A 25,785-nucleotide genomic window follows, 5' to 3' on the forward strand; every position below is an offset into this window, starting at 1 on the left:
GATCAGGGCTTGATCCATCACCGTTATTTATCTCACTGCCCCATCCCAGCTCAGAACCTGGCTATATGCAAATTAGTCTGTCCCTGGCCCAATGCATCATGGGAACAGGGCAGACCAAACTACCAAGCCAATTCTTCACCAGAAAGGAGACAAGCTACAGGGGACCGGTTTCTGGCATTTCAGCCTCTTCGGCCCGGCTTGCTTGAATCCTGATGGAGCAGTGAGAAAGGGACTCATGTCTGAGTATACCCTGCCACACCTATAGTGGCCAAAAACGATACAGAAAAGGGGGTGGTGATGAACAGAGTGTCTGAATTAAGCAGACCACTCTTACCCAGTCCAAAGATCAGGGCTTGATCCATCACCGTTATTTATCTCACTGCCCCATCCCAGCTCAGAACCTGGCTATATGCAAATTAGTCTGTCCCTGGCCCAATGCATCATGGGAACAGGGCAGACCAAACTACCAAGCCAATTCTTCACCAGAAAGGAGACAAGCTACCGGGGACCGGTTTCTGGCATTTCAGCCTCTTCGGCCCGGCTTGCTTGAATCCTGATGGAGCAGTGAGAAAGGGACTCATGTCTGAGTGTACCCTGCCACACCTATAGTGGCCAAAAACGATACAGAAAAGGGGGTGGTGATGAACAGAGTGTCTGAATTAAGCAGACCACTCTTACCCAGTCCAAAGATCAGGGCTTGATCCATCACCGTTATTTATCTCACTGCCCCATCCCAGCTCAGAACCTGGCTATATGCAAATTAGTCTGTCCCTGGCCCAATGCATCATGGGAACAGGGCAGACCAAACTACCAAGCCAATTCTTCACCAGAAAGGAGACAAGCTACCGGGGACCGGTTTCTGGCATTTCAGCCTCTTCGGCCCGGCTTGCTTGAATCCTGATGGAGCAGTGAGAAAGGGACTCATGTCTGAGTATACCCTGCCACACCTATAGTGGCCAAAAACGATACAGAAAAGGGGGTGGTGATGAACAGAGTGTCTGAATTAAGCAGACCACTCTTACCCAGTCCAAAGATCAGGGCTTGATCCATCACCGTTATTTATCTCACTGCCCCATCCCAGCTCAGAACCTGGCTATATGCAAATTAGTCTGTCCCTGGCCCAATGCATCATGGGAACAGGGCAGACCAAACTACCAAGCCAATTCTTCACCAGAAAGGAGACAAGCTACCGGGGACCGGTTTCTGGCATTTCAGCCTCTTCGGCCCGGCTTGCTTGAATCCTGATGGAGCAGTGAGAAAGGGACTCATGTCTGAGTATACCCTGCCACACCTATAGTGGCCAAAAACGATACAGAAAAGGGGGTGGTGATGAACAGAGTGTCTGAATTAAGCAGACCACTCTTACCCAGTCCAAAGATCAGGGCTTGATCCATCACCGTTATTTATCTCACTGCCCCATCCCAGCTCAGAACCTGGCTATATGCAAATTAGTCTGTCCCTGGCCCAATGCATCATGGGAACAGGGCAGACCAAACTACCAAGCCAATTCTTCACCAGAAAGGAGACAAGCTACCGGGGACCGGTTTCTGGCATTTCAGCCTCTTCGGCCCGGCTTGCTTGAATCCTGATGGAGCAGTGAGAAAGGGACTCATGTCTGAGTATACCCTGCCACACCTATAGTGGCCAAAAACGATACAGAAAAGGGGGTGGTGATGAACAGAGTGTCTGAATTAAGCAGACCACTCTTACCCAGTCCAAAGATCAGGGCTTGATCCATCACCGTTATTTATCTCACTGCCCCATCCCAGCTCAGAACCTGGCTATATGCAAATTAGTCTGTCCCTGGCCCAATGCATCATGGGAACAGGGCAGACCAAACTACCAAGCCAATTCTTCACCAGAAAGGAGACAAGCTACAGGGGACCGGTTTCTGGCATTTCAGCCTCTTCGGCCCGGCTTGCTTGAATCCTGATGGAGCAGTGAGAAAGGGACTCATGTCTGAGTATACCCTGCCACACCTATAGTGGCCAAAAACGATACAGAAAAGGGGGTGGTGATGAACAGAGTGTCTGAATTAAGCAGACCACTCTTACCCAGTCCAAAGATCAGGGCTTGATCCATCACCGTTATTTATCTCACTGCCCCATCCCAGCTCAGAACCTGGCTATATGCAAATTAGTCTGTCCCTGGCCCAATGCATCATGGGAACAGGGCAGACCAAACTACCAAGCCAATTCTTCACCAGAAAGGAGACAAGCTACCGGGGACCGGTTTCTGGCATTTCAGCCTCTTCGGCCCGGCTTGCTTGAATCCTGATGGAGCAGTGAGAAAGGGACTCATGTCTGAGTGTACCCTGCCACACCTATAGTGGCCAAAAACGATACAGAAAAGGGGGTGGTGATGAACAGAGTGTCTGAATTAAGCAGACCACTCTTACCCAGTCCAAAGATCAGGGCTTGATCCATCACCGTTATTTATCTCACTGCCCCATCCCAGCTCAGAACCTGGCTATATGCAAATTAGTCTGTCCCTGGCCCAATGCATCATGGGAACAGGGCAGACCAAACTACCAAGCCAATTCTTCACCAGAAAGGAGACAAGCTACCGGGGACCGGTTTCTGGCATTTCAGCCTCTTCGGCCCGGCTTGCTTGAATCCTGATGGAGCAGTGAGAAAGGGACTCATGTCTGAGTATACCCTGCCACACCTATAGTGGCCAAAAACGATACAGAAAAGGGGGTGGTGATGAACAGAGTGTCTGAATTAAGCAGACCACTCTTACCCAGTCCAAAGATCAGGGCTTGATCCATCACCGTTATTTATCTCACTGCCCCATCCCAGCTCAGAACCTGGCTATATGCAAATTAGTCTGTCCCTGGCCCAATGCATCATGGGAACAGGGCAGACCAAACTACCAAGCCAATTCTTCACCAGAAAGGAGACAAGCTACCGGGGACCGGTTTCTGGCATTTCAGCCTCTTCGGCCCGGCTTGCTTGAATCCTGATGGAGCAGTGAGAAAGGGACTCATGTCTGAGTATACCCTGCCACACCTATAGTGGCCAAAAACGATACAGAAAAGGGGGTGGTGATGAACAGAGTGTCTGAATTAAGCAGACCACTCTTACCCAGTCCAAAGATCAGGGCTTGATCCATCACCGTTATTTATCTCACTGCCCCATCCCAGCTCAGAACCTGGCTATATGCAAATTAGTCTGTCCCTGGCCCAATGCATCATGGGAACAGGGCAGACCAAACTACCAAGCCAATTCTTGTTGGATGGTGCAGTGAGCTAAAAAACGGTGATGGATCAAGCCCTGATCTTTGGACTGGGTAAGAGTGGTCTGCTTAATTCAGGCACTCTGTTCATCACCACCCCCTTTTCTGAATCATTTTGTCCACCATAAGCGTGGAAGGGTATACTCAGATGTGAGTCCCTTGCTCATTGCACCATCAGGATTCAAGCAAGCCGGGCCGAAGACGCCTGAAATGGCAGAAACCGGTCCCCGGAAGCTTGTTTCCTTCCCAGTACAAGAATTGGCTTGGTAGTTTGGTTTGCCCTGTTCCCATCATGCACTGGGACAGGAACAGACTAATTTGCATATTGCCAAGTTCTGAGCTGGGATGGTGCAGTGAGCTAAAAAACGGTGATGGATCAAGCCCTGATCTTTGGACTGGGTAAGAGTGGTCTGCTTAATTCAGGCACTCTGTTCATCACCACCCCCTTTTCTGAATCATTTTGTCCACCATAAGCGTGGAAGGGTATACTCAGATGTGAGTCCCTTGCTCATTGCACCATCAGGATTCAAGCAAGCCGGGCCGAAGACGCCTGAAATGGCAGAAACCGGTCCCCGGAAGCTTGTTTCCTTCCCAGTACAAGAATTGGCTTGGTAGTTTGGTTTGCCCTGTTCCCATCATGCACTGGGACAGGAACAGACTAATTTGCATATTGCCAAGTTCTGAGCTGGGATGGTGCAGTGAGCTAAAAAACGGTGATGGATCAAGCCCTGATCTTTGGACTGGGTAAGAGTGGTCTGCTTAATTCAGGCACTCTGTTCATCACCACCCCCTTTTCTGAATCATTTTGTCCACCATAAGCGTGGAAGGGTATACTCAGATGTGAGTCCCTTGCTCATTGCACCATCAGGATTCAAGCAAGCCGGGCCGAAGACGCCTGAAATGGCAGAAACCGGTCCCCGGAAGCTTGTTTCCTTCCCAGTACAAGAATTGGCTTGGTAGTTTGGTTTGCCCTGTTCCCATCATGCACTGGGACAGGAACAGACTAATTTGCATATTGCCAAGTTCTGAGCTGGGATGGTGCAGTGAGCTAAAAAACGGTGATGGATCAAGCCCTGATCTTTGGACTGGGTAAGAGTGGTCTGCTTAATTCAGGCACTCTGTTCATCACCACCCCCTTTTCTGAATCATTTTGTCCACCATAAGCGTGGAAGGGTATACTCAGATGTGAGTCCCTTGCTCATTGCACCATCAGGATTCAAGCAAGCCGGGCCGAAGACGCCTGAAATGGCAGAAACCGGTCCCCGGAAGCTTGTTTCCTTCCCAGTACAAGAATTGGCTTGGTAGTTTGGTTTGCCCTGTTCCCATCATGCACTGGGACAGGAACAGACTAATTTGCATATTGCCAAGTTCTGAGCTGGGATGGTGCAGTGAGCTAAAAAACGGTGATGGATCAAGCCCTGATCTTTGGACTGGGTAAGAGTGGTCTGCTTAATTCAGGCACTCTGTTCATCACCACCCCCTTTTCTGAATCATTTTGTCCACCATAAGCGTGGAAGGGTATACTCAGATGTGAGTCCCTTGCTCATTGCACCATCAGGATTCAAGCAAGCCGGGCCGAAGACGCCTGAAATGGCAGAAACCGGTCCCCGGAAGCTTGTTTCCTTCCCAGTACAAGAATTGGCTTGGTAGTTTGGTTTGCCCTGTTCCCATCATGCACTGGGACAGGAACAGACTAATTTGCATATTGCCAAGTTCTGAGCTGGGATGGTGCACTGAGCTAAAAAACGGTGATGGATCAAGCCCTGATCTTTGGACTGGGTAAGAGTGGTCTGCTTAATTCAGGCACTCTGTTCATCACCACCCCCTTTTCTGAATCACGGGTTGTTTTATGGACGCCTCTGAAGCACGGAGACTAGGAGTAACCCTAGTACCAAAAAACACACCAGAGACGGTCTACGCCGTAGACGGGAACGAACTACACGCAGGACCCATACGTTTCCATACGAAGGAATATGAATTGGTTTATGATAATCATCATCAGGAAATGCTGGTTTACAATATCATAGAAGCCCCACAGTATGGCATCATACTAGGTCTCCCATGGTTACAGAAGCATGACCCCGATATCCGTTGGACCACTAAGACGGTCCAGTTTCTTTCGCCATACTGCAGCGAACACTGTATGATGAAGCCTTGGAACCCTGCTTCCACCTTAGCTTCTATGCAAACTATAGCCACAGCAGCAGAAAAAGACGTGACTTTGCCTCCTTGTTATGCAGAGTTTGGGGCGGTCTTTAGTGATAAAGAAGCAGAAGAACTCCCACCTCACAGAATCTATGATTGTCGCATCGACCTCCTACCAGGCTCTGAAATTCCCAACGGGAGGATCTACGCTCTGACGTTGCCAGAGACAGAAACCCTGAGAGACTATATTGAGAAATACTTGGCTCTTGGTTTTATCAGACCTTCCAGATCCCCAGCAGCGTCTCCCTTATTCTTCATTCCTAAAGCAAATGGAGAAAAAAGGTGCTGCATTGACTATCGCGCGCTTAACGCCATAACGGTAAAAAATCAATACCCTTTGCCCTTGATCCCCGTACTCCTGGAACAAGTCCGCGCAGCTCGTATTTATACCAAGCTGGATCTGCGTGGGGCATATCACCTTGTACGCATTAGGCAGGGTGATGAGTGGAAAACAGCCTTTAAAACGCGGTATGGGCTCTACGAATATTTGGTGATGCCCTTTGGGCTTTGCAACGCCCCGGCCGTGTTTCAATTCTTTCTCAACGAAGTGCTTCGCGACTTTTTGGACCGTCACGTGGTCGTTTACATAGACGACATTCTGGTCTATTCTAATTCAACAGAGGAGCACATAACTCATGTCAAATCAGTATTACAGGCTCTAAGGGAACACCATCTCTTCTGTAAAATCACCAAATGCGAATTCCATGTCACAACAGTGGAATTTCTGGGTGTGATGCTGACACCATCGGGACAAGTGATGGCAGAAAGAAAGGTGCAGGCCATAGTGGAATGGCCAGTACCCAAGAATGTCAAGGACATACAGAGCCTGTTGGGCTTTGCCAACTTTTACAGGAGATTTATAGCAGGATTCTCAGGAATGGTGGCACCCCTCACGAGACTTACCAAGAAGAACACACGGTTCGTGTGGGACCAGGAAGCAGAGCGTGCGTTTACCGCACTAAAAACTGCATTCTCCTCTGCCCCGGTGTTAACGCATGCCAATCCGGATATCCCGTTCATCGTAGAGGCAGACGCCTCTGAGATTGCCTTGGGGGCTGTATTGTCTCAAAAAGAGGGTTCCACAGGTGCTCTACATCCAATTGCCTATATGTCAAGGAAACTCAGCCCTGCAGAAGTAAATTACACAATCGCGGAGAAAGAACTGCTTGCCATCAGAGACGCTTTCTTGACCTGGCGACACTGGCTGATGGGAGCCAAACACCTGATCACGGTGTATACAGACCATCGCAATCTGCAGTTTTTAAGAGCAGCAAGACATCTGACCCCCAGACAGCTTCGGTGGATGTTGTTCTTCGAAGAATACCGCTTCATGGTTACGTTCAGGCCCGGTACCAACAACAGAAAGGCTGATGCGCTAACACGAAGAGAAAATCACCTACTCCCTGTGGAGAAACCTGTTCGATCTATCATCGAGCCAGGACAAGTGATAGGAGTAACACACACCAACGATTTCCTATCGGGAGTACGGAGAGGAGCCCAAACCTGTGTGTGGCGCACTTGGCTACGGCATCACCCTGAGTGGATGATGAAACAAGGCATCCCTATGAGAGGAACACAAGTTCTTATACCTACGGCTGCGTTGCGAAAGACTGTCTTCTCCTGGTGTCACAACGCCCCGTGTGCGGGACATATGGGATTCATTAAAACGTTGGAAAAAACCCAAAGACAATTCTGGTGGCCTTCCATCAGACCAGATTTGATCCGATGGGTGGCGGAGTGTGTCACCTGCAATCAGATGAAATCAAACCGACAACAACCGCAGGGGTTGTTACAACCGCTTCTCACTCCTACCCTTCCGTGGGAAAGATTCTCAGTGGACTTCATTGTAGGACTCCCAAAAGACCAAGGCAAGACGGCTATAGTGGTTGTGGTGGACTTCCTAACAAAAATGGGCCACTTCATAGCCTGTGCTCAGGTGCCCACTGCGGGCCAATTGGCTCACCTCCTACTAGAGAACGTAGTAAGGTTACATGGTCTACACCGTGATATCGTATCCGATCGCGGGGCTCAGTTTACAGCCCGATTCTGGAAAACATGGTGCACCGCCTTACACATCACCTCGTCTGTGTCCACAAGCTTCCATCCGCAAACAGATGGACAGACGGAGAGAGTAAACCAATCCCTAAAGCAGTATCTCCGTTGTTATGTACAAGAAAGCAGCGATTCCTGGGTGACTTGGTTGTGGGTGGCAGAGGTGGCCTACAATAGCACCCAACACGCATCCACACTCCACTCACCTTTCTATTGTTCCTATGGGCATCACCCCCGGTTCACCCCCATGCTGTTACCTTCAGAGAATGTGAAACTACCTGAGGTAAGAGAAAGATTGATGCGTGTGCGCCAAGTTCTTTTGGATACGCGCAGGAATCTTACAAAGGCCAAAGCTAGGTACAAACACCAGGCCGACAAGCACCGGAGACCCAATCCGGTCTATCGGAAGGGGGATCTGGTGTGGTTGTCCACGCGTAACATCAGGTTTAAAAGGCCCAGCGTGTTTAACCCCCGGTTCATCGGTCCTTACCGTGTGGTGGAACATGTGAACCCTGTGGCTGTGCGTCTGCGTCTCCCGGCGCAGATGCGGATCCATCCGGTTTTTCATGTGTCGCTCTTGAAACCCTCTAGGTGTCCTGTGCGTAAATCACCTCTGCCTGTCTGGGTACATCAGGATAAGGAGTATGAGGTACGGAAGGTGCTGGACTCTAGATGGGTGAGGGGTCGATTGCAGTACTTACTGTCCTGGAAGGGGTATGGACCAGAGGAGGATTCCTGGGAACCGGCTAGGGCCGTTCGGGCTCCCAGGCTGGTGGCTCAGTTCCATCGTTTGTTTCCGGCTAAGCCAAGAGCGGGTCGGTCCCCTTTGTGAAGGGGGATGTACTGTCATGTTCCGCGAGGTAACGCGGTGTGCACGGGTCCCGGGCTGGCGCCGGAAGAAAGAAAACTACAGTTCCCGGCATGCCGCGCGTAAGGCACGTAGAACGCCGTGTGCGCGCGCATGCCAGGAAATAAAGATGCGGAACTGACGGCTGGGAAACGCAGATAATTCCGAAGTCACAGGAACGAGAGTGCGGAGCTACGGTCCTTTGGCAGTGTCTGACTTGTTTTCCATAGTCCGTCAGAACCGTGAGTAAGGGGCTTTATGGCGGCGGTGTGAGGCGTTGGTTCTATCGATCCCAACAGCACACCGGCCGGCCGCCACAGAAAGCTCCCAGTGTGGTAATTGTTTCTGAACTCTGTTTGGCATTTCCAGAGCAGTTGGAGCGGCAATAATCTGGCGCTGCTGCATGGCCAAAACTGTTTGTACATATCTGTATATATATTCTTGGTTCAAGGAAAAGCGAAGGGACTCACTTACACAAGAACACTGAGCCTCGCTATTCCATTTGCCCTGCAGGAGTAGTACTTCGACTCCTTGATTTAGACAGGGCGCAATAACACTGGGGCATCGCGGTGTGATGTAAACACTGCATTCAGTACACCAAGGAGCCTTTTCTCTTGGTGAATTCAAGGGATGTTCCGCAAGAAGCAGCATTTATGGTTCTTTAATTTTCATTTCTGCAGGAGACAGGAGAGGTCTTGAGAGAGGGGCTTGTGGTATACCCGTACAAGTGGATATGAAACCATATTCAGGGTATATGTAGGGTATTTACTGGTATACAGCAGTTAATCAGGTTTCCTTGCACCTGTATATGTTACCGTGTATGTTTTGTCTTACAGCTGGGTACAAGTCCTCTTACCTCCTCCACCGCAGTGTCTCCGCTAGGAGTAAAGCCTTGTGTATTTTCCTTTACAGGTATTACTCAAGCATAGGGAGAAGTACGCTGTTTTAGTGAAGGGCTCTGTGAATACCTGTTAGTGTGAGGGAGATAGGGTGTGCTAATCTGGTGTTCTTTGTCGTTGCAGATCTCCCTCCCCGCTGTCCCCTTCCTTTCCCGCGCCCCGTTGAATTACTTCGTTTGTTCGTGTCGTTGCATATCGAGCATTGGGGTAATTTAGTAGGGCCGGGTATTGGACTCTCATCTCAGCCCCGAGGAAGCCTAAAGCCGAACCTTGACACTTGTGTTGCGTAAGGGATAGCTCATATTTTGAGTACAATTTTTTGTATCCACTTTTATAGCCTCTTTTATATTTGTGGGGTTCTCTAAACCCTCTTCCTCTTTCAATTCAGTCTCCGATGCCGAACTCTGCGCTTTAGCTTGAGCTTGTATTTGGGCTTGGGCTTGTAATATTGTGTTGTCTGGGGGGGTTCTCCTGAGAAGAATTAATTATCAAATTCTCTGAGGTCACCCCTCCTGGTCAGAATCATGCAAGCGCACACACTGTACCGGCAGCTTTTCCTCTGTTCACACCCCTCCTTGCGGTTTAAACAGTCCTTTAAACCATCTTCTTTGAGATCAGCTCCCACGCTGAGAAGGGAGCAGCTGTTGGGTGGCCCTCTAAAATCCGTCCTAATCAAGACTTTACAGCGTGCTAACAAGCAGAGCACAGCCTCCATCCAAACACCTCCAATCCTCCTGTTCCTGCTTCCAACACTCTCCCTCCGTGAGCTCCTTGGCGGCTACGCACCACAAATTGCACCGGACCCCACCTCCAGCTCTGAGTCTGACACCGTTATTCCCACAGCGACAGAGCGTTGGAGTCTTCCCTCACGCCGAGCCTCGTCTTTCGTTCAAACTGGGTAGGAATTTTAAACTTTGTTTTAACATTTACTGCTGCTGATGTATAGTGCGCACTCCTGCATTACCGAGTTTACTGATTTCCCATTTTTCGAGTCTTCAGGGCGACTACTCCTGCGTTGCACACCTCATTCTGACGGAGCTCCCGACCGAGCTGCTTAGCCGGCCGCCATGTTCTCCTGACTCCTCATGAGTAACCCTGGATTATATTACAGAGTGTGCAAAATGAATCTCTGCAAATTGCTACCTGGCAGTATTAGAAATATAATTTAAAACTAGATTTTCTTGGCACCTTAAACGGCAACCAAATTCCTCTCTAATTTGGGTTAGGATGGAGTTAGAGGTGTAAACGTCCTTATTGTGGTCATATGCTGTCACTTTAACAGTGATGTTTTGATCAAATTGATTAGTTTACTGCTAAGAAGCTTCATGAGAAGTAGCTCCATGTAGAGGGCACTAGATGAGGGTGACAGAAAACATCCAGGACATCCTCCGAGGACGACAGAGAGCATCCCTCAGAGGATGACAAAGAGCATCCCTCCAAGGGCAACAGAGAGAATCCCTACGAGGGTGACAGAAAGCATCCCTCCAAGGGTGACAGGGAGCATCCCTCTGAAGGTGACAGAGATCATCCCACTGAAGGTGACAGAGATCATCCCTCGGAGGGTGACAGAGAGCATCTCTCCGAGGGCAAAAGAGAGCATCCCTCCCAGGGTGACCGAGAGCATCCCTTTGAGGGTGGCAGAAGGCATCCCTTTTAGGGTCACAGAAAGCATCCCTTTTAAGGTGACAGAGAGCATTCCTCTGAGGGCAACAGAGAGATTTCCTCGGAGGGTGACAGGGAGCATCCCTCCGAGGGTGACAGAGAGTATTCCTTCCAGGGTGACACAGACCTCCAAGGTTGACAGAGAGAATCCCTCGGAGTATGACCGAGAACATTTCTCTGAGGGTGACAGAGAGCATCCCTCCCAGGGTGACCGAGAGCGTCCCTCAGAGGGAGACAGAGAGCATCCCCCAAGGGTGACGGAGAGCATCCCTCCGAGGTTGGCAGACAGCATCCCTCCGAGGGTGACGGAAAGCTTCCCTCCGATGATGACAGAGATCATGCCTCTGAGGGTGACAGATAGCATCCCTCCGAGGGTGGCAGAGAGCATCTCTCTCAGGGTTACAGGGAGCATCCCTCAGGGTTACAGGGAGCATTCCTCAGAGGGTTACAGGGAGCATCCCTCAGAGGGTTACAGGGAGCATCCCTCAGAGGGTTACAGGGAGCATCCCTCAGAGGGTGACAGGGAGCATCCCTCAGAGGGTGACAGGGAGCATCCCTCAGAGGGTGACAGGGAGCATCCCTCAGAGGGTGACAGGGAGCATCCCTTAGAGGGTGACGGAGAGCATCCCTCTGAGGGTGACGGAGAGCATCCCTCTGAGGGTGACGGAGAGCATCCCTCTGAGGGTGACGGAGAGCATCCCTCTGAGGGTGACGGAGAGCATCCATCTGAGGGTGATGGACCGCATCCCTACAAGGGTGGCAGAGAGCATCCCTCCGGGGTTGAGGGAGAGCATCCCTCTGAGGGTGACAGAGAGCATCCCTCTGAGGGTGACAGAGAGCATCCCTCTGAGGGTGACGGAGAGCATCCATCTGAGGGTGACGGACAGCATCCCTCCGAGGGTGACAGAGATCATCCCTCCGGGGGTGACAGAGATCATTCCTCCGGGGGTGACAGAGATCATCCCTCCGAGGGTGACAGAGAGCATCCCTCCGGGGGTGACAGAGAGCATCCCTCCGGGGGTGACAGAGAGCATCCCTCCCAGGGTGACCGAGAGCATCCCTTCGAGGGTGGCAGAGAGCATCCCTCCGAGGGTGGCAGAGAGCATCCCTCTGAGGGTGACAGAGAGCATCCCTCCGAGGGTGACAGGGAGCATCCCTCCGAGGGTGACAGGGAGCATCCCTCCGGGGGTGACGGAGATCATCCCTCCGGGGGTGACGGAGAGCATCCCTCCGAGGGTGACGGAGAGCATCCCTCCGAGCGTGACGGAGAGCATCCCTCCGAGGGTGACGGAGAGCATCCCTCCGAGGGTGACGGAGAGCATCCCTCCGAGGGTGGCGGAGAGCATCCCTCCGAGGGTGACGGAGAGCATCCCTCCGAGGGTGACGGAGAGGATCCCTCTGAGGGTGGCGGAGAGGATCCCTCCGAGGGTGGCGGAGAGCTTCCCTCCGAGGGTGGCAGAGAGCATCCCTCCGAGGGTGGCAGAGAGCATAACTCCGAGGGTGGCAGAGACCATCCCTCCGAGGGTGGCAGAGAGCATCCCTCCGAGGGTGACAGAGAGCATCCCTCTGAGGGTGACAGAGAGCATCCCTCCGAGGGTGGCAGAGAGCATCCCTCCAAGGGTGACGGAGAGCATCCCTCCGAGGGTGAAAGAGAGCATCCCTCTGAGGGTGACAGAGAGCATCCCTCTGAGGGTGACAGAGAGCATCCCTCTGAGGGTGACAGAGAGCATCCCTCCGAGGGTGGCGGAGAGCATCCCTCCGAGGGTGGCGGAGAGCATCCCTCTGAGGGTGACAGAGAGCCTCCCTCTGAGGGTGATGGAGAGCATCCCTCTGAGGGTGACGAACAGCATCCCTCCGGTGGCAGAGAACATCCCTCTCTGGTCCCATAGGCTGTTCTGGATCAGTGTAAGTTGAAGTAGTTTATAATGACCATGACCTGTCAATGTTGGTACAAACATGTAATTTACCAGTCAGTCTAAAAACATGCTCAAATGCCATTTCTGCTTCTAAGAAAATGATAGAGAGTAAACATATGTTTCCCGTGTGACGAATATGGGAATCAGGCCCACCATCACCAATGAAGATAAGGTTTGGCCCATAGTTTTGTGTCAGTGTTGAGAAATGAAATGGCACCCGTAAGACCCACAGTCCAAGGGAGGCTCATCCTTCTCACAAGAGAGGACCACTCTTGCCTCCTACTAGAATGATGGACCCGACCCGTTGATATGACCTCACAACTCCTTTTGGGATGCTCTCCCATGACCTTGTTGATTACCCTCTCTTGTAATTACAGGAAGATGACTCCCGACATGTTTATGAACCTCTTGTGTCTGTCGTGGATGATGGCCCATGGCCTGTTGATGAACCTCAAAGGGTCCTATGCATTTGGTTTATCTGACAATAGTGGTCCCCTGCTTGCTACCACCCACTAAGGCAGTCACTCTACTGGCTTATAATTTCAATAGACCAGGCTTCTCCAAGAGGAGCTTGTCAGCTACTGGCGTCTCCCCAGCTACCTGCAAGTAGCTCTTGTGTGTAACCTGCGTACTAAATTAGACGTTTTTGCTTGGTTGAATTAATATATGTACTAAAATTCTGAAGTGTGTATTTCAGATGAACATGTATTTGGTTTCGGATCTCATGAACCGATGTTTAGAAGGAAAGTGGATTTCCAAGATATATGTAAAGCTGTTATTTGAGTGATAAAACATGCAGCTTTGGAGAGAGGTATTATTAATATTATTACCTTGAGCCGTGGGCATTGCCCTTATGGCCCTCATGTATTACTCATGCAGCTTTGTAGACGCATTAATATTATTACCATGGGCCGGGGGCATTGCACCTATGGCTGTCATGTATTACTCATGCAGCTGAGGAGGGACGTAATATTAATACTATTACCCTGAGCCGGGGGCATTGCACCTATGGCCATCATGTATTACTCATGCACCTTTGGAGAGACCTATTATTAATATTATTAACCTGGGCCGGGGGCATTGCACCTGTGGATGTCCTGTATTACTCATGCAGCTTTGGAGGTATGTATTAATTAATAATATTACCATGGGCCGGGGGCATTGCACCTGTGACTGTCATGTATTACTCATGCGACTTTGGAGAGACCTATTATTAATATTATTACCATGGGCCGGGGGCATTGCACCTATGGTCGTCATGTATTACTCATGCAGCTTTGGAGGGACATATTATTATTATTATTGGCGGGGGCATTGCCCTTATGGCCCTCATGTATTACTCAAGCAGCTTTGGAGAGACTTATTATTAATATTATTACCATGGGTCGGGGGCATTGCACCTATGCCTGTCATGTATTACTCATACAGCTTTGGAAGGATGTATTAATAATATTATTACTATTACTATTGCCCCTGTTACCATCATTCAGAGGCATTTGAAATTGCTGTAAATCGGGCACGAGACAACGACTCCTGTAATCTTGTCTGACGTGGTCACTATTGCAACACAAATGATTGCAGCTCGGGTGCTTTTCTTCGATCATAAGTGGCTCTTATTGCAGAAAAACTTGGAGACCCCAGCAGTAGGCAATACACAGATGTCGGAGCAGTACCCTCAAAGACGGTAGAATTTTAGGCACAAACCGGAGCCAGGAACCTATTTTACATTTCTCTCATTAGTGAGGGTCTTTAGGAGTCATAAACATGCCCCACCCGCTTCCCCAGCAGTCAGTCTGCACTGCCAAAAGACCCAGTATTTAAGTGGCCTTTCCTGAGATAACAGTTTAATTTTTCTTTTAGTTTTACTGAGCGCAAACTCAACCCGAAGGTATCGGAGCGCTTTACATGAGCACTGGTTACGTTACAGACGAGCACATCCATTTTGTTCGGCATGGAGAGATGAACTGATTTGGCCAGAATCACAGGATGTTGAGCATCTCTGCCGAGCCTCAAACCCGGTTCCCCAGCTTCGAGGTTGACCGCTCTAGCCGTTAGGCCATAGCCGGTCCCCTAATGATATCACACACCGGAATTGTGAAGCTGCCACTATTGTTTAAGATGTGGAGCTGGAGCTGGTTCCAAGGTTGTGCAAGAGCCATCTAAAATAAAAGCTATTAGCTAATAGGTCCGTTGTTGGTTATTCGTTTTGGATAGCTCCCAGAAGGTCATGCTGCAGAGTGCTGAAGAGGAACCCCCCCATCTTGTCACTTGACTCTGAAGAGAATGGCACACTACACTGACGGAAACTCACCAGCACAAACATGCACACAAAAGGGCTCTTAAATGATGAAGTCTACATTTTACTAATCAGAAAATGTATATTTTTGTGCCTCACTCCTCTGGCTTCCACTTGTGATTCTATTTTTCGCTCCTCTTTTGTTTATCTTTCTACACCCTTTAATTTCGTGGCCAGATTTCATGATTTCTTTTACCATATTCTGAACATTTTCTCAAGTATCTCTGATGTTTGTTTACCAGGTTAATTTTCTGTCTTGTAAAACATCTTAAGAAAACATTAATCCTGCAAAATAGTTTATTGCCATAACCGATACTTACTCGCAGCGCTTCTCACCCTCGTCTTTGCTACTCCCTGGACTGGGCATGATGAGGCGGAAACAGTAGAGCGACTGAAGGGAAAGCAGCAAGGGATAGAAAATGACCCATCAGTGCAGGGCTTCATAATAAAGCCATGCTGTGATTGGCCATGTTCTTCTGTAAAGCAAAACCTGCTGCCTCCAAGACTAGGCCTACTCTTCACCTTTTGAGCCAATCCAGAAGCTGCTTCACAGCATAGGAGCAGCATCGGGATTGGCTGGAGCAGGCAAAGTCAGCTCTCCTTAGGAGACCGGGGAGGCTGCAGATGTGATCGCTGGCTCACTATCGTTGTGCAGGTAGGGGAGGCCTTATGTGCACATGTCGGGTTGGTCATAAGAAGACACCCATTCACCCTGACATGCGCACTTACACGTCTTTAGACCCAGACACTCTTCCCGTGCTGTCTATAATGATGCTCCGCCCACTCATAAATTGAATGTCTGCTGCTTGCAATGTGCATCCAGCGCACGGCTGTAATATACGTAAGGCCGCCGGTAATATAAACTTTCTAAATGCATCTTAGGGTCCAGGGGGGCAACACCCTCATAGAGAAACTGCAGAGGGTGGATTTAAATCTAGTACATCAGGGCTAGAATTTTGTGATTGTTGCCCCCGTATGTCATGGTTTTCCTTCCATATGTCAAGAAGCATCTCCAATGAGCTAGTGCCAGTATTTTGCCACAGTTACCCCCACGCCAAAAATGACCTCAAGTGTGACCGTAGCAGTGGTTTTCACAAGTGCCCGTCCATGCCAACAATTGCCTCCAGTGTGCCAGTAGCAGTGGCTTTCACAGGTGCCTGTCCATGCCAACAATTGCCTCCAGTGTGCCAGTAGCAGTGGTTTTCACAGGTGCCTGTCCATGCCAACAATTGCCTCCAGTGTGCCAGTAGCAGTGGTTTTCACAGGTGCCTGTCCATGCCAACAATTGCCTCCAGTGTGCCAGTAGCAGTGGTTTTCGCAAGTGCCCGTCCATGCCAACAATTGCCTCCAGTATGCCAGTAGCAGTGGTTTTTACAAGTGCCCGTCCATGCCAACAATTGCCTCCAGTGTGCCAGTAGCAGTGGTTTTCACAAGTGCCTGTCCATGCCAACAATTGGCTCCAGTGTGCCAGTGGCAGTAGTTTTCACAGGTGCCTGTCCATGCCAACAATTGCCTCCAGTGTGCCAGTAGCAGTGGTTTTCACAGGTGCCTGTCCATGCCAACAATTGCCTCCAGTGTGCCAGTAGCAGTGGTTTTCACACGTGCCTGTCCATGCCAACAATTGCCTCCAGTGTGCCAGTAGCAGTGGTTTTCACAGGTGCCCGTCCATGCCAACAATTGCCTCCAGTGTGCCAGTAGCAGTGGTTTTCACAAGTGCCCGTCCATGCCAACAATTGCCTCCAGTGTGCCAGTAGCAGTGGTTTTCACAGGTGCCTGTCCATGCCAACAATTGCCTCCAGTGTGCCAGTAGCAGTGGTTTTTACAAGTGCCCGTCCATGCCAACAATTGCCTCCAGTGTGCCAGTAGCAGTGGCTTTCACAGGTGCCTGTCCATGCCAACAATTGCCTCCAGTGTGCCAGTAGCAGTGGTTTTCACAGGTGCCCGTCCATGCCAACAATTGCCTCCAGTGTGCCAGTAGCAGTGGTTTTTACAAGTGCCCGTCCATGCCAACAATTGCCTCCAGTGTGCCAGTAGCAGTGGCTTTCACAGGTGCCTGTCCATGCCAACAATTGCCTCCAGTGTGCCAGTAGCAGTGGTTTTCACAGGTGCCTGTCCATGCCAACAATTGCCTCCAGTGTGCCAGTAGCAGTGGTTTTCACAGGTGCCCGTCCATGCCAACAATTGCCTCCAGTGTGCCAGTAGCAGTGGCTTTCACAGGTGCCTGCCCATGCCAACAATTGCCTCCAGTGTGCCAGTAGCAGTGGTTTTCACAGGTGCCCGTCCATGCCAACAATTGCCTCCAGTGTGCCAGTAGCAGTGGTTTTCACAGGTGCCTGCCCATGCCAACAATTGCCTCCAGTGTGCCAGTAGCAGTTGTTTCACAGGTGCCTGTCCATGCCAACAATTGCCTCCAGTGTGCCAGTAGCAGTGGTTTTCACATGTGCCTATCCATGCCAACAATTGCCTCCAGTGTGCCAGTAGCAGTGGTTTTTACAAGTGCCTGTCCATGCCAACAATTGCCTCCAGTGTGCCAGTAGCAGTGGTTTTCACAGGTGCCCGTCCATGCCAACAATTGCCTCCAGTGTGCCAGTAGCAGTGGTTTTCACAGGTGCCCGTCCATGCCAACAATTGCCTCCAGTGTGCCAGTAGCAGTGGTTTTCACAGGTGCCTGTCCATGCCAACAGTTGCCTCCAGTGTGCCAGGAGCAGTGGTTTTCACAGGTGCCTGTCCATGCCAACAATTGCCTCCAGTGTGCCAGTAGCAGTAGTTTTCACAGGTGCCTGTCCATGCCAACAATTGCCTCCAGTGTGCCAGTAGCAGTGGTTTTCACAGGTGCCTATCCATGCCAACAATTGCCTCCAGTGTGCCAGTAGCAGTGGTCTTCACAGGTGCCTGTCCATGCCACAATTGCCTCCAGTATTCCAGCAGTAGACGTTTTCTATGAGTCCCTCTATAAGCTTCGAATTTCCTTCAGTATGTTAGGGCCAATGGCAGACTAGCAAGCATTACATCATATCACTCACATTTACTCAACCACACTCATTCATTCTCACTCAGTCTACCTCACTCTCACTCATTCTTCCTCTGACACCATCCTACTTACTCATACTCTCTTGCTCTAACTCTGTCATTCTCACACACTCTATCACTCATTCTCTCTCCTTCATTCACACTGACTCTAGGTCTTACTCACTCATACTTTATCACTCGTGCACTCACTCCTATTGTCACTCATTCTGACTCACTCATGCTCACTGCCACTCATTCTCACTTATTCTCACTCACTCCCTTTTAGTGGCTCTCACACACTACCTGTCATTGACACTCACAGTTACTTACACGCACTCATGCTCACACTTACAGACTCTTAAACACTCAACCACACTCTGATCCCCAAGCACGTACCCTACGTACATTTAAAAGCATTTTTTTTATTTAAGACATCTGCCACAGAAGTTGTCATTCTAGATCCTTGTGCCCCATTTTTTATTACACTAACAGTTAATAATAATCTATTATTCACTATTAGTTTAATATAAAACTGGCTGAAAACAAAGGTGGAGCACAGCTCTCATAAGGGCGAGCTTCCTCTGTGTACTTGGTACTCATTTTGCTACCTCTGAACCCAGAGGTTGCACAAGCAGTGTCAGGGGTCACAAGGGGCAAGCCTGGAGTCATAGCTGTGACCCCTGGCAATCCCTAAATGATGCCCATGTATGTGAGCCTGTTGAGAACATCATACAATGTGCCAAGTGACCTCATTCGGAATATCAGAATGTGCTGTGTTTTGTGACTCCATTCAGAGTGACACTGTGCTCTGCCATTACCATTCCGAGTATCAGTTTCTGTTATATCCCGTGATCTCATTCAGAATATCATATTTTGTGCTTAGTCATGCGAGACCCCAGAATGTGCTGTGTCATGGGACCCCAGTCACTGTTTTCTAACCATAGATAGTTAAGTGTTTCACTCCTAAAAATACTGCCATAACTTTAACATCTCCTGTGGAAACTGATTTCACTGTGTGTTGTTTCTCTGTTTTGCAGGATGTCAGAAGCACCCTAAGCAGGTAAGGCTGGTTTATTATCCTCCTGTCAGTGTGTAAGGAGCAGGTCTCAATGCTGCTGTGTGTAAATGCCACTCTGAGCTCACACAAAGTGTTAGGAAACTTTCAGATCCTCATAAATTCACTTTAAATTCTCAAAAAAAATCTTAAGTCCTCATAAACCTCCCCTGCAACATCAGGAAACTCTCTTAACTTTTCATAAATCCCTGCAAGTTTTCAGCAAACTCTTTTGAGTCTTAAAATAATTGTCACAGAAATGAGATGCTGTCCTCATAAAACATATTTGTATCTTTAAAGCTTAACTGAAGTAGTACGAAAAGTACCCTGAACATACAGAAAAAGCACTAGAGCACACATAGAAATTCCATTTATTAAAGAAGTTAGTCCTAATATGAAGTCCATCACATTTTTGTTCTTTTTTGTGAACGTATTTTAATCCATTTGTACTTTTCACAATGTTCGGTTTATATATAAGCAGGAATGGCCAATATCTGGTCTATATGAGCAAAAGCAGCTGACACGTGTTTCGTCCATTGGGCTTTGTCAAGGCTGCAGAAATACAAAATACAAACATTGGAATGGAACATCATCTCTCATGAAATCTTTTACGTAAAATTCTTACGAGTCAGCCTCATATAGCAGTGAAGAGGTGTTGGAAAATAGTGACATGAAATTAAATATGCTGGTCACACTGCACTGAGGATATTGTGTAAAAATGCATGATAGCGTCAGCTCACCCAAAGCCATAAAAAGTGGTACCCATGATAGGTGATGTTGACCGAAAGATGAGAACGCAAGGAAGGGGGCCATAGAGAATGCCTGTATATATTATAATACAAGCGAAAAACTCGATTTTGCATGCATTGTGCTTTCTTAGATACGAAGAAATATGCATATTTAGTGTTCCATTTTGCATGCACGGATAGAATAAACATTAGTAGTGAGATTCAATAAAAATATAGAATACCTGAGCACCCTGTAGTAAGGACAATGTCCAAAAGTAGTCCGAGAGATACAGAGAAGATCTTATCAGAATCTATTTAAAATATATATACAATTGTGTGTATATGCGACCATGCTGAGGAAAATATAGTAGTGTGCGGAAAAGTAAACATTAGTTCACCACAAGGAGAGCGAATTCTCCTCAGATGTAGAAAGGGAAGTGCAAAGAACAACATATAAAAGTAGACCAGTTCAGAATGGAAACTGGTCACCCAGGGTAAACAAGGGAAGTGATTCCATGTGTAGTGCAATACAATGAAAAGGGCAAATATATGAATATTTGTCTTGCAAATTTCCTAGTGGAGTGGGGTGCAAGAAGCATTTTCTTACTGACTGGTGGTGATCGGTCAGTATAATACCAAAAGAGGCCATCTAGGGAAACCTACCAAACCCACACATTTCTGAAACCTAGGGACCCGGGAGAGTCCAGGGAGGTATGGCTTGCCTGGATCTCCCAACGTTTCCCTAGCCAGAATACCCTGCAATCTTCAAATGTTGCTGAGAAAATCAAATGTTTCTCCATTTTCTGTGTGAGAAGTTGTAGGCTCACCGGACTGACACAAATGTCCTAACACTCCGCGCTCCCCAAGGTCTCCCGATAAAAATGATACCTCACTCATGTGGGTGGGTCAAGTACCCACGACAGGCAAGGGACCAAAAAATATTGTGGAGACTTCAAAGTTACCCATCATAAAACAACCTGGTTTTGCAGGGAGGGTGCATCTGGGTTTTTGCCACCGGCCTCACGGCCATCAAGGGGAACCTACCAAACCCACACATTTCTGCAAACTAGACACCTTGGCGAGTCCAGTGAGGTATAGCTTGCATGGATCCCTCAACGTTTTCTTACCCAGAATCCTCTGCAAACTTCAAATTAAACAAAAAAAATCACTTTCTCTATAATTTTTTGCGTGGGATCACCGTGCCGGCATGAATGTCCTACCAGCCAACCTTCTCCTTGTTCTCCCGAAAAAAATGATACCTCACTTATGTGGGTGGGCCAAAGGCCTGTGACTGGGAAGAGCTAAAAACATAGGGCTTAAAGGAGTAGCACCACAAATTTTACGTGCTACGTTAAAAACACAAATATGTTTTTTGCTGATTTTGAATTAGAGCCACACAAGTGAAGGATCATTTTACTCTGAGACCAAGGGTGGTACGCCATTTGTGCCGGCACAGTAATCCACACAGAAATGTGTGGAAAAAGTGATTTGTATAGCTAAATATGATGTTTGCAGGGCATTCTGGGTAAGAAAACACTGGGGGATCCATGCAAGCCATATCTGACTGGACTCCCCAGGCTGTCTAGTTTTTAAAAATGTGTGGGTTTGGTAGGTTTCCTTAAACAGTCGCGAGCCTGGAGGCCAAAAAAACAGGTGACCCCCCCCCCTGCAACACCAGGTGATTTTATGATAGGTCATTTTGAAGTCTCCACAGTACGATTTGGGCCATTTCATGTTGCAGCCACTATGCCTACCCACACAAGTGAGGTACCATTTTTATCGGGAGACCTGGGGGAAGGATAGGTGGTAGGAAATTTGTGTCAGGCTGGTTTTCCCACAACATTCCCACAGAGAAATTAAGTAAAATTTGAGTTTCTATAGCTATATTTGTGATTTGCAGGGGATTCGGGCTAGGGAATCCCCTAGCCCGATCCATGCAAGCCATACCTCCCTGGACTCCCCAGGGCTTCTACTTTTCAGAAATGTGTGGGTTTGGCAGCCTTCCCTAGGTGGCCTCTGAGTCTGGGGCCAAAAACCCAAGTGCCCTCCGTTTGCAAAACCAGGTATTTTTGTGATAGGTGATTTTGATGTCTCCACAATATGTTTTGGGCCCTTGCCTGTCCCGGGTACTTGACTCACCCACACGAGTGAGGTATAATTTTTATCAGTAGACTTTGGGGAATGTGGGGTGGGTGGAATTTTGTGGATCCACACAGATTCCAGAACTTTCCATCACAGAAGTTTGAGAAAAACTTGTGGTTTTTTCCAAAGTTTGAGGTTTGCAAGGAATTCTGGGTAAGAGAACCTGGTAAAAGCCACACAAGTCACCCCATTCTGGATTCCCCTGGGTGTCTAGTATAAAAAAAGCATAGGTTTGCTAGGTTTCCCTAGGTACCGGCAGACCTAGGGTTAAAAATCTACAACTAGGCACTTCACATAGAAAGGGTCAGTTTTCACTGTAAAAATATGGTGTGTTCACATTGCGTTTCGGGACGTTTCCTGTCACTGGCACTAGGCCTACCCACACAAGTGAGGTACCATTTTTACCGGGAGACTTCGAGAAACAGAACAGTAGAAATGTTTCCTATTCATTTATCCCTTCTAAATGTAGGACAGTGTGTAAAAAAAGTATAATTTTCAAAAAAGTCCTCTAATTCAGATGCTGGTATAGGTACCCACATATATGGAGATGTGCACATAACCACTGCTTCTAAACTCCATATGTTGTTCCCATTTCGGAAATTCATAGTTTTCCTCAATACCTATTTTTCATTCTTTATATTTTACCAAGTGGTTTGCTGTATACTCGGAACACAATAAAAAACCATAGCAAGTCGCAGCTCATTATTGGCTCTGGGCACATCGGATTCTTGGTGAACCTACAAGTCCTATATATCTCCACAACCAGAAGGGTCCTGTGGATGTAACAGTATATTGCTTTAAAAATCTGTCATACTTAAAAGAAGTTACAGGTGACAACGTTGGCACAAATGGCTGAATTTTCAACTCATTTTCAATGTTTCCTATTTTTAACTGTTAGTTTCTATAAGAAAACCTTAAAGATTCTACACAAATGACCCCTTACTACTACGAGTTCGGTCTACTTTAAATAAAATGTATAGCTTTTCAGGATTCGTTATTGCTTTCATACCCATTTTTACCTGAAAGGAGGTTGAAAGCACAAAAAATAGCAAAAATAGGCTTTGTCCCAGTAAAATGCCATAATTTTGTAAATAAATTTGGTTTTCTGACAAAAGTTTGTCAGTCCCTGAAAGCTGGGAAGATGGTGATATCAGTACTACAAACCATTTGTTCATACCATTTGCAGGGAATAAAACAAACGCTTTCATCTGCAGCATGTTTTTCCCATTCATCCCCAAAATTCAAAATTTAGTTGTATTTTGGCTAATTTCTGGGTCCCCTCCAGGGGAATCCACAAACCCTGGGTACCTTTAGAATCCTCCGGATGTTGTAAGAAAAGTACCCAAATTTGATGTGGATACTTTATATGGACAAAAAGTTACAGGGTCCAAAGCGGGAACTCCCCCAAATACCCAAATAAGTGCTCAGCACTGGGGGTGGGGGGGAAGCCCAGCGGTTAAGGAGTTAAAAGTGACAAAACATGTCAACAAACATATGTTCTTCATGTCTTGGGTTGATGACATCCACAGCCATTCTAATGTCATCTAGCACTGCAAGGAGAACAGTTCTAGTGTTTCTGTTTGAGTGAAATCTGTCAACTAATGCGGTGTGAGATTCTAGAAAAGTACAGCATTGCTTTGCCGCATCGGACTCACTAATATTGGCAGCTGCCAGTAAACAAGACACAGAACAAAAGTTAAAAGTATTAAGAAGAACGAGTCCAGGTTTTACCCAAAAGGAGACAGGCTCCTATTTCTTTATTCCAGCTTTGCTTCAGACTAACAGTCGCACTTCCATAAACACAACAGACATCTGCTGCGCTGAAGATTGCTAGACTCGTAAGTGAATAAAAAAGGGTGGGATTGAACTAGGGGAGGGTACAGATTTGGAGCTTGTTTTTTATTAGAAACAGGGATTCATCAATTGAGAAATGATGTTATCTGAGAGCAGTAGGACACACACATGTCTCTGGATCATTTAATTGAGGTTTTACATGGAAAGAGACTTGGGGGGTAAGGGCCAGTCCAGAGAAGGACAGATTCCTGTGAACTCTGCCTGATGTTTGTAGACATCCTGTGATCTCATGAGTCCTGTCTCTGCTGTACCCCACTTGTAGTCTTGTGCCCTTGTCTCTGTTGTACCCTCCTCTAGTCTTGAGGCCTGGCTATGCCATCCCCTCCTTGGGTGTTGTAAGGCTTGGCTGATGTCTCACTTGTCTCGCTCCATCGTATTCCTCCTGGTGTCTCTTGAGACCTGGCTCTGCTGTCCTCTCCTGTGATCTCAGTTACTGTCTTGGTTATACTCCCCTGTAGTCTGACCAGGCTTGTCTCAGGTGCACCCGACTCTGGCCTCACAAGGTATGGCCCTGTTTTATCCTCATGTGATCTCATGCCCGGGTCTCTGTTGTACCCTCCTCCAGCCTTGAGGCCTGGCTATGCTCTCACCCCGGGTATTTTAATGCCTGGTTGTGGATTTACTGGTCTCTCTCCATCGTATTCCTCCTGGTGTCTCAAGAGGCCGGGCTCTGCTGTCCATTCGTGTGATCTCAAGTCCTGTCTTGGTTATTCTCTACAGGCTTGTCTGAGGTGCACTTTTCTCTGGTCTTACAGGGTATGGCCCTGTTTTACCCTCCTGTAGTCTCTCAAGGCCTAGATCTATTTTCCCCTCATGTCCTCTCGCAAGGACTGAATCTGTTGTATGCCTTGTAAAATTCCTATCAGCCCTGACTCTGTTGTACCCTCTTGCGCTCTCATCAGGCCTGGCTCTGCTGACCCCCTCCTGTGGCCTCACAAGGCCTGGCTCTCTTGTACCTCCTCCAGTCGTCTCACTAGGTCTCGCTCAGTTATACCCCCTCCTGTGGCCTCACAAGGCCTGGCTCTCTTTTACCTCCTCCAGTCGTCTCACTAGGTCTCGCTGAGTTATTCTTCCTGTGGTCGCTCAAGGTCTCTCTCTGTTATCCCGCCTCCTGTGGTTTTACCAAGTCTTGTGCTTTTACACCTCCTCATGTGGTCTCACTAGGTCTCACTCTATTGTATTTGTATGATATTGGGATATTAGTTGATGGGGTGAGAACACCACTCAAGCAACCATAAAAATCCCAAAGCAATTTAGAAACTGAGTTTATTTTAATAAATACAATGATGCCAAAAGAACATGAATCCAATCAATAGAACCAAAGTTATTCATTTTTAAAGTTGTTAATAGAAATAGCGCCAAGAAATACAAAGCCCAATTTCAAGTATCTGGTCACGGGGAAGTGGAATATAGTTGCAAGGTCAGGACAATCACAATGGAGTGCAGATTTGACTCAAGGAGTATGGTAGTCCCACTAGGAAGTTACTTTCTCAAGTCCTTGCAACGAGCGCTGTTCTGGGTGGCAGAGGCCTCCCATTGGCAGTCATCCTGAACGGTTGTTGTCGTAGTGAATATCAAATCCCGCTGAAGCTTTGCATTGCTGGTCCATTTGTGGCGCAAAGAAATGGCTTTGCAGCCAAGAGGAGCCCAAAACATCTGTTTCTTCACCTTTTCTGCAGGAGGCGCTTCCACTGATGCCTGCCAATGGTCCAGGACCTGAGGTTACCTGTTGTGAATCAGGACTCACTTCAGACAGAGGTCAACAAAAGGCTCAGGCACGTCCAGGCCAGTCAAGTTGGTACTGGTCACACAGGGCATCAGCTGACCAACCCTTGTGATGAAGGCAAGCAGGTCCAGTCCTTTTTTTCAGACAGCAATGCAGTC

At 48.2% G+C, this 25,785-nt stretch overlaps 1 protein-coding gene across 1 annotated transcript in view; it reads left to right on the forward strand.

The window, feature by feature from the left end:
* The window catches only part of LOC144754114 (E3 ubiquitin-protein ligase TRIM11-like), a 129,185-nt gene that overhangs the window by 65,733 nt on the left and 37,667 nt on the right, over positions 1 to 25,785 (forward strand). The window contains exon 4 of the mRNA XM_078641680.1: positions 19,161 to 19,183. Within this exon, the coding sequence (XP_078497806.1) occupies positions 19,161 to 19,183 (23 nt within the window). The remainder of the gene's footprint in view (positions 1 to 19,160; positions 19,184 to 25,785) is intronic.

The sequence above is a fragment of the Lissotriton helveticus genome, chromosome 5_1 (assembly GCF_964261635.1).
Source record: "Lissotriton helveticus chromosome 5_1, aLisHel1.1, whole genome shotgun sequence".
NCBI lineage: Eukaryota > Metazoa > Chordata > Amphibia > Caudata > Salamandridae > Lissotriton > Lissotriton helveticus.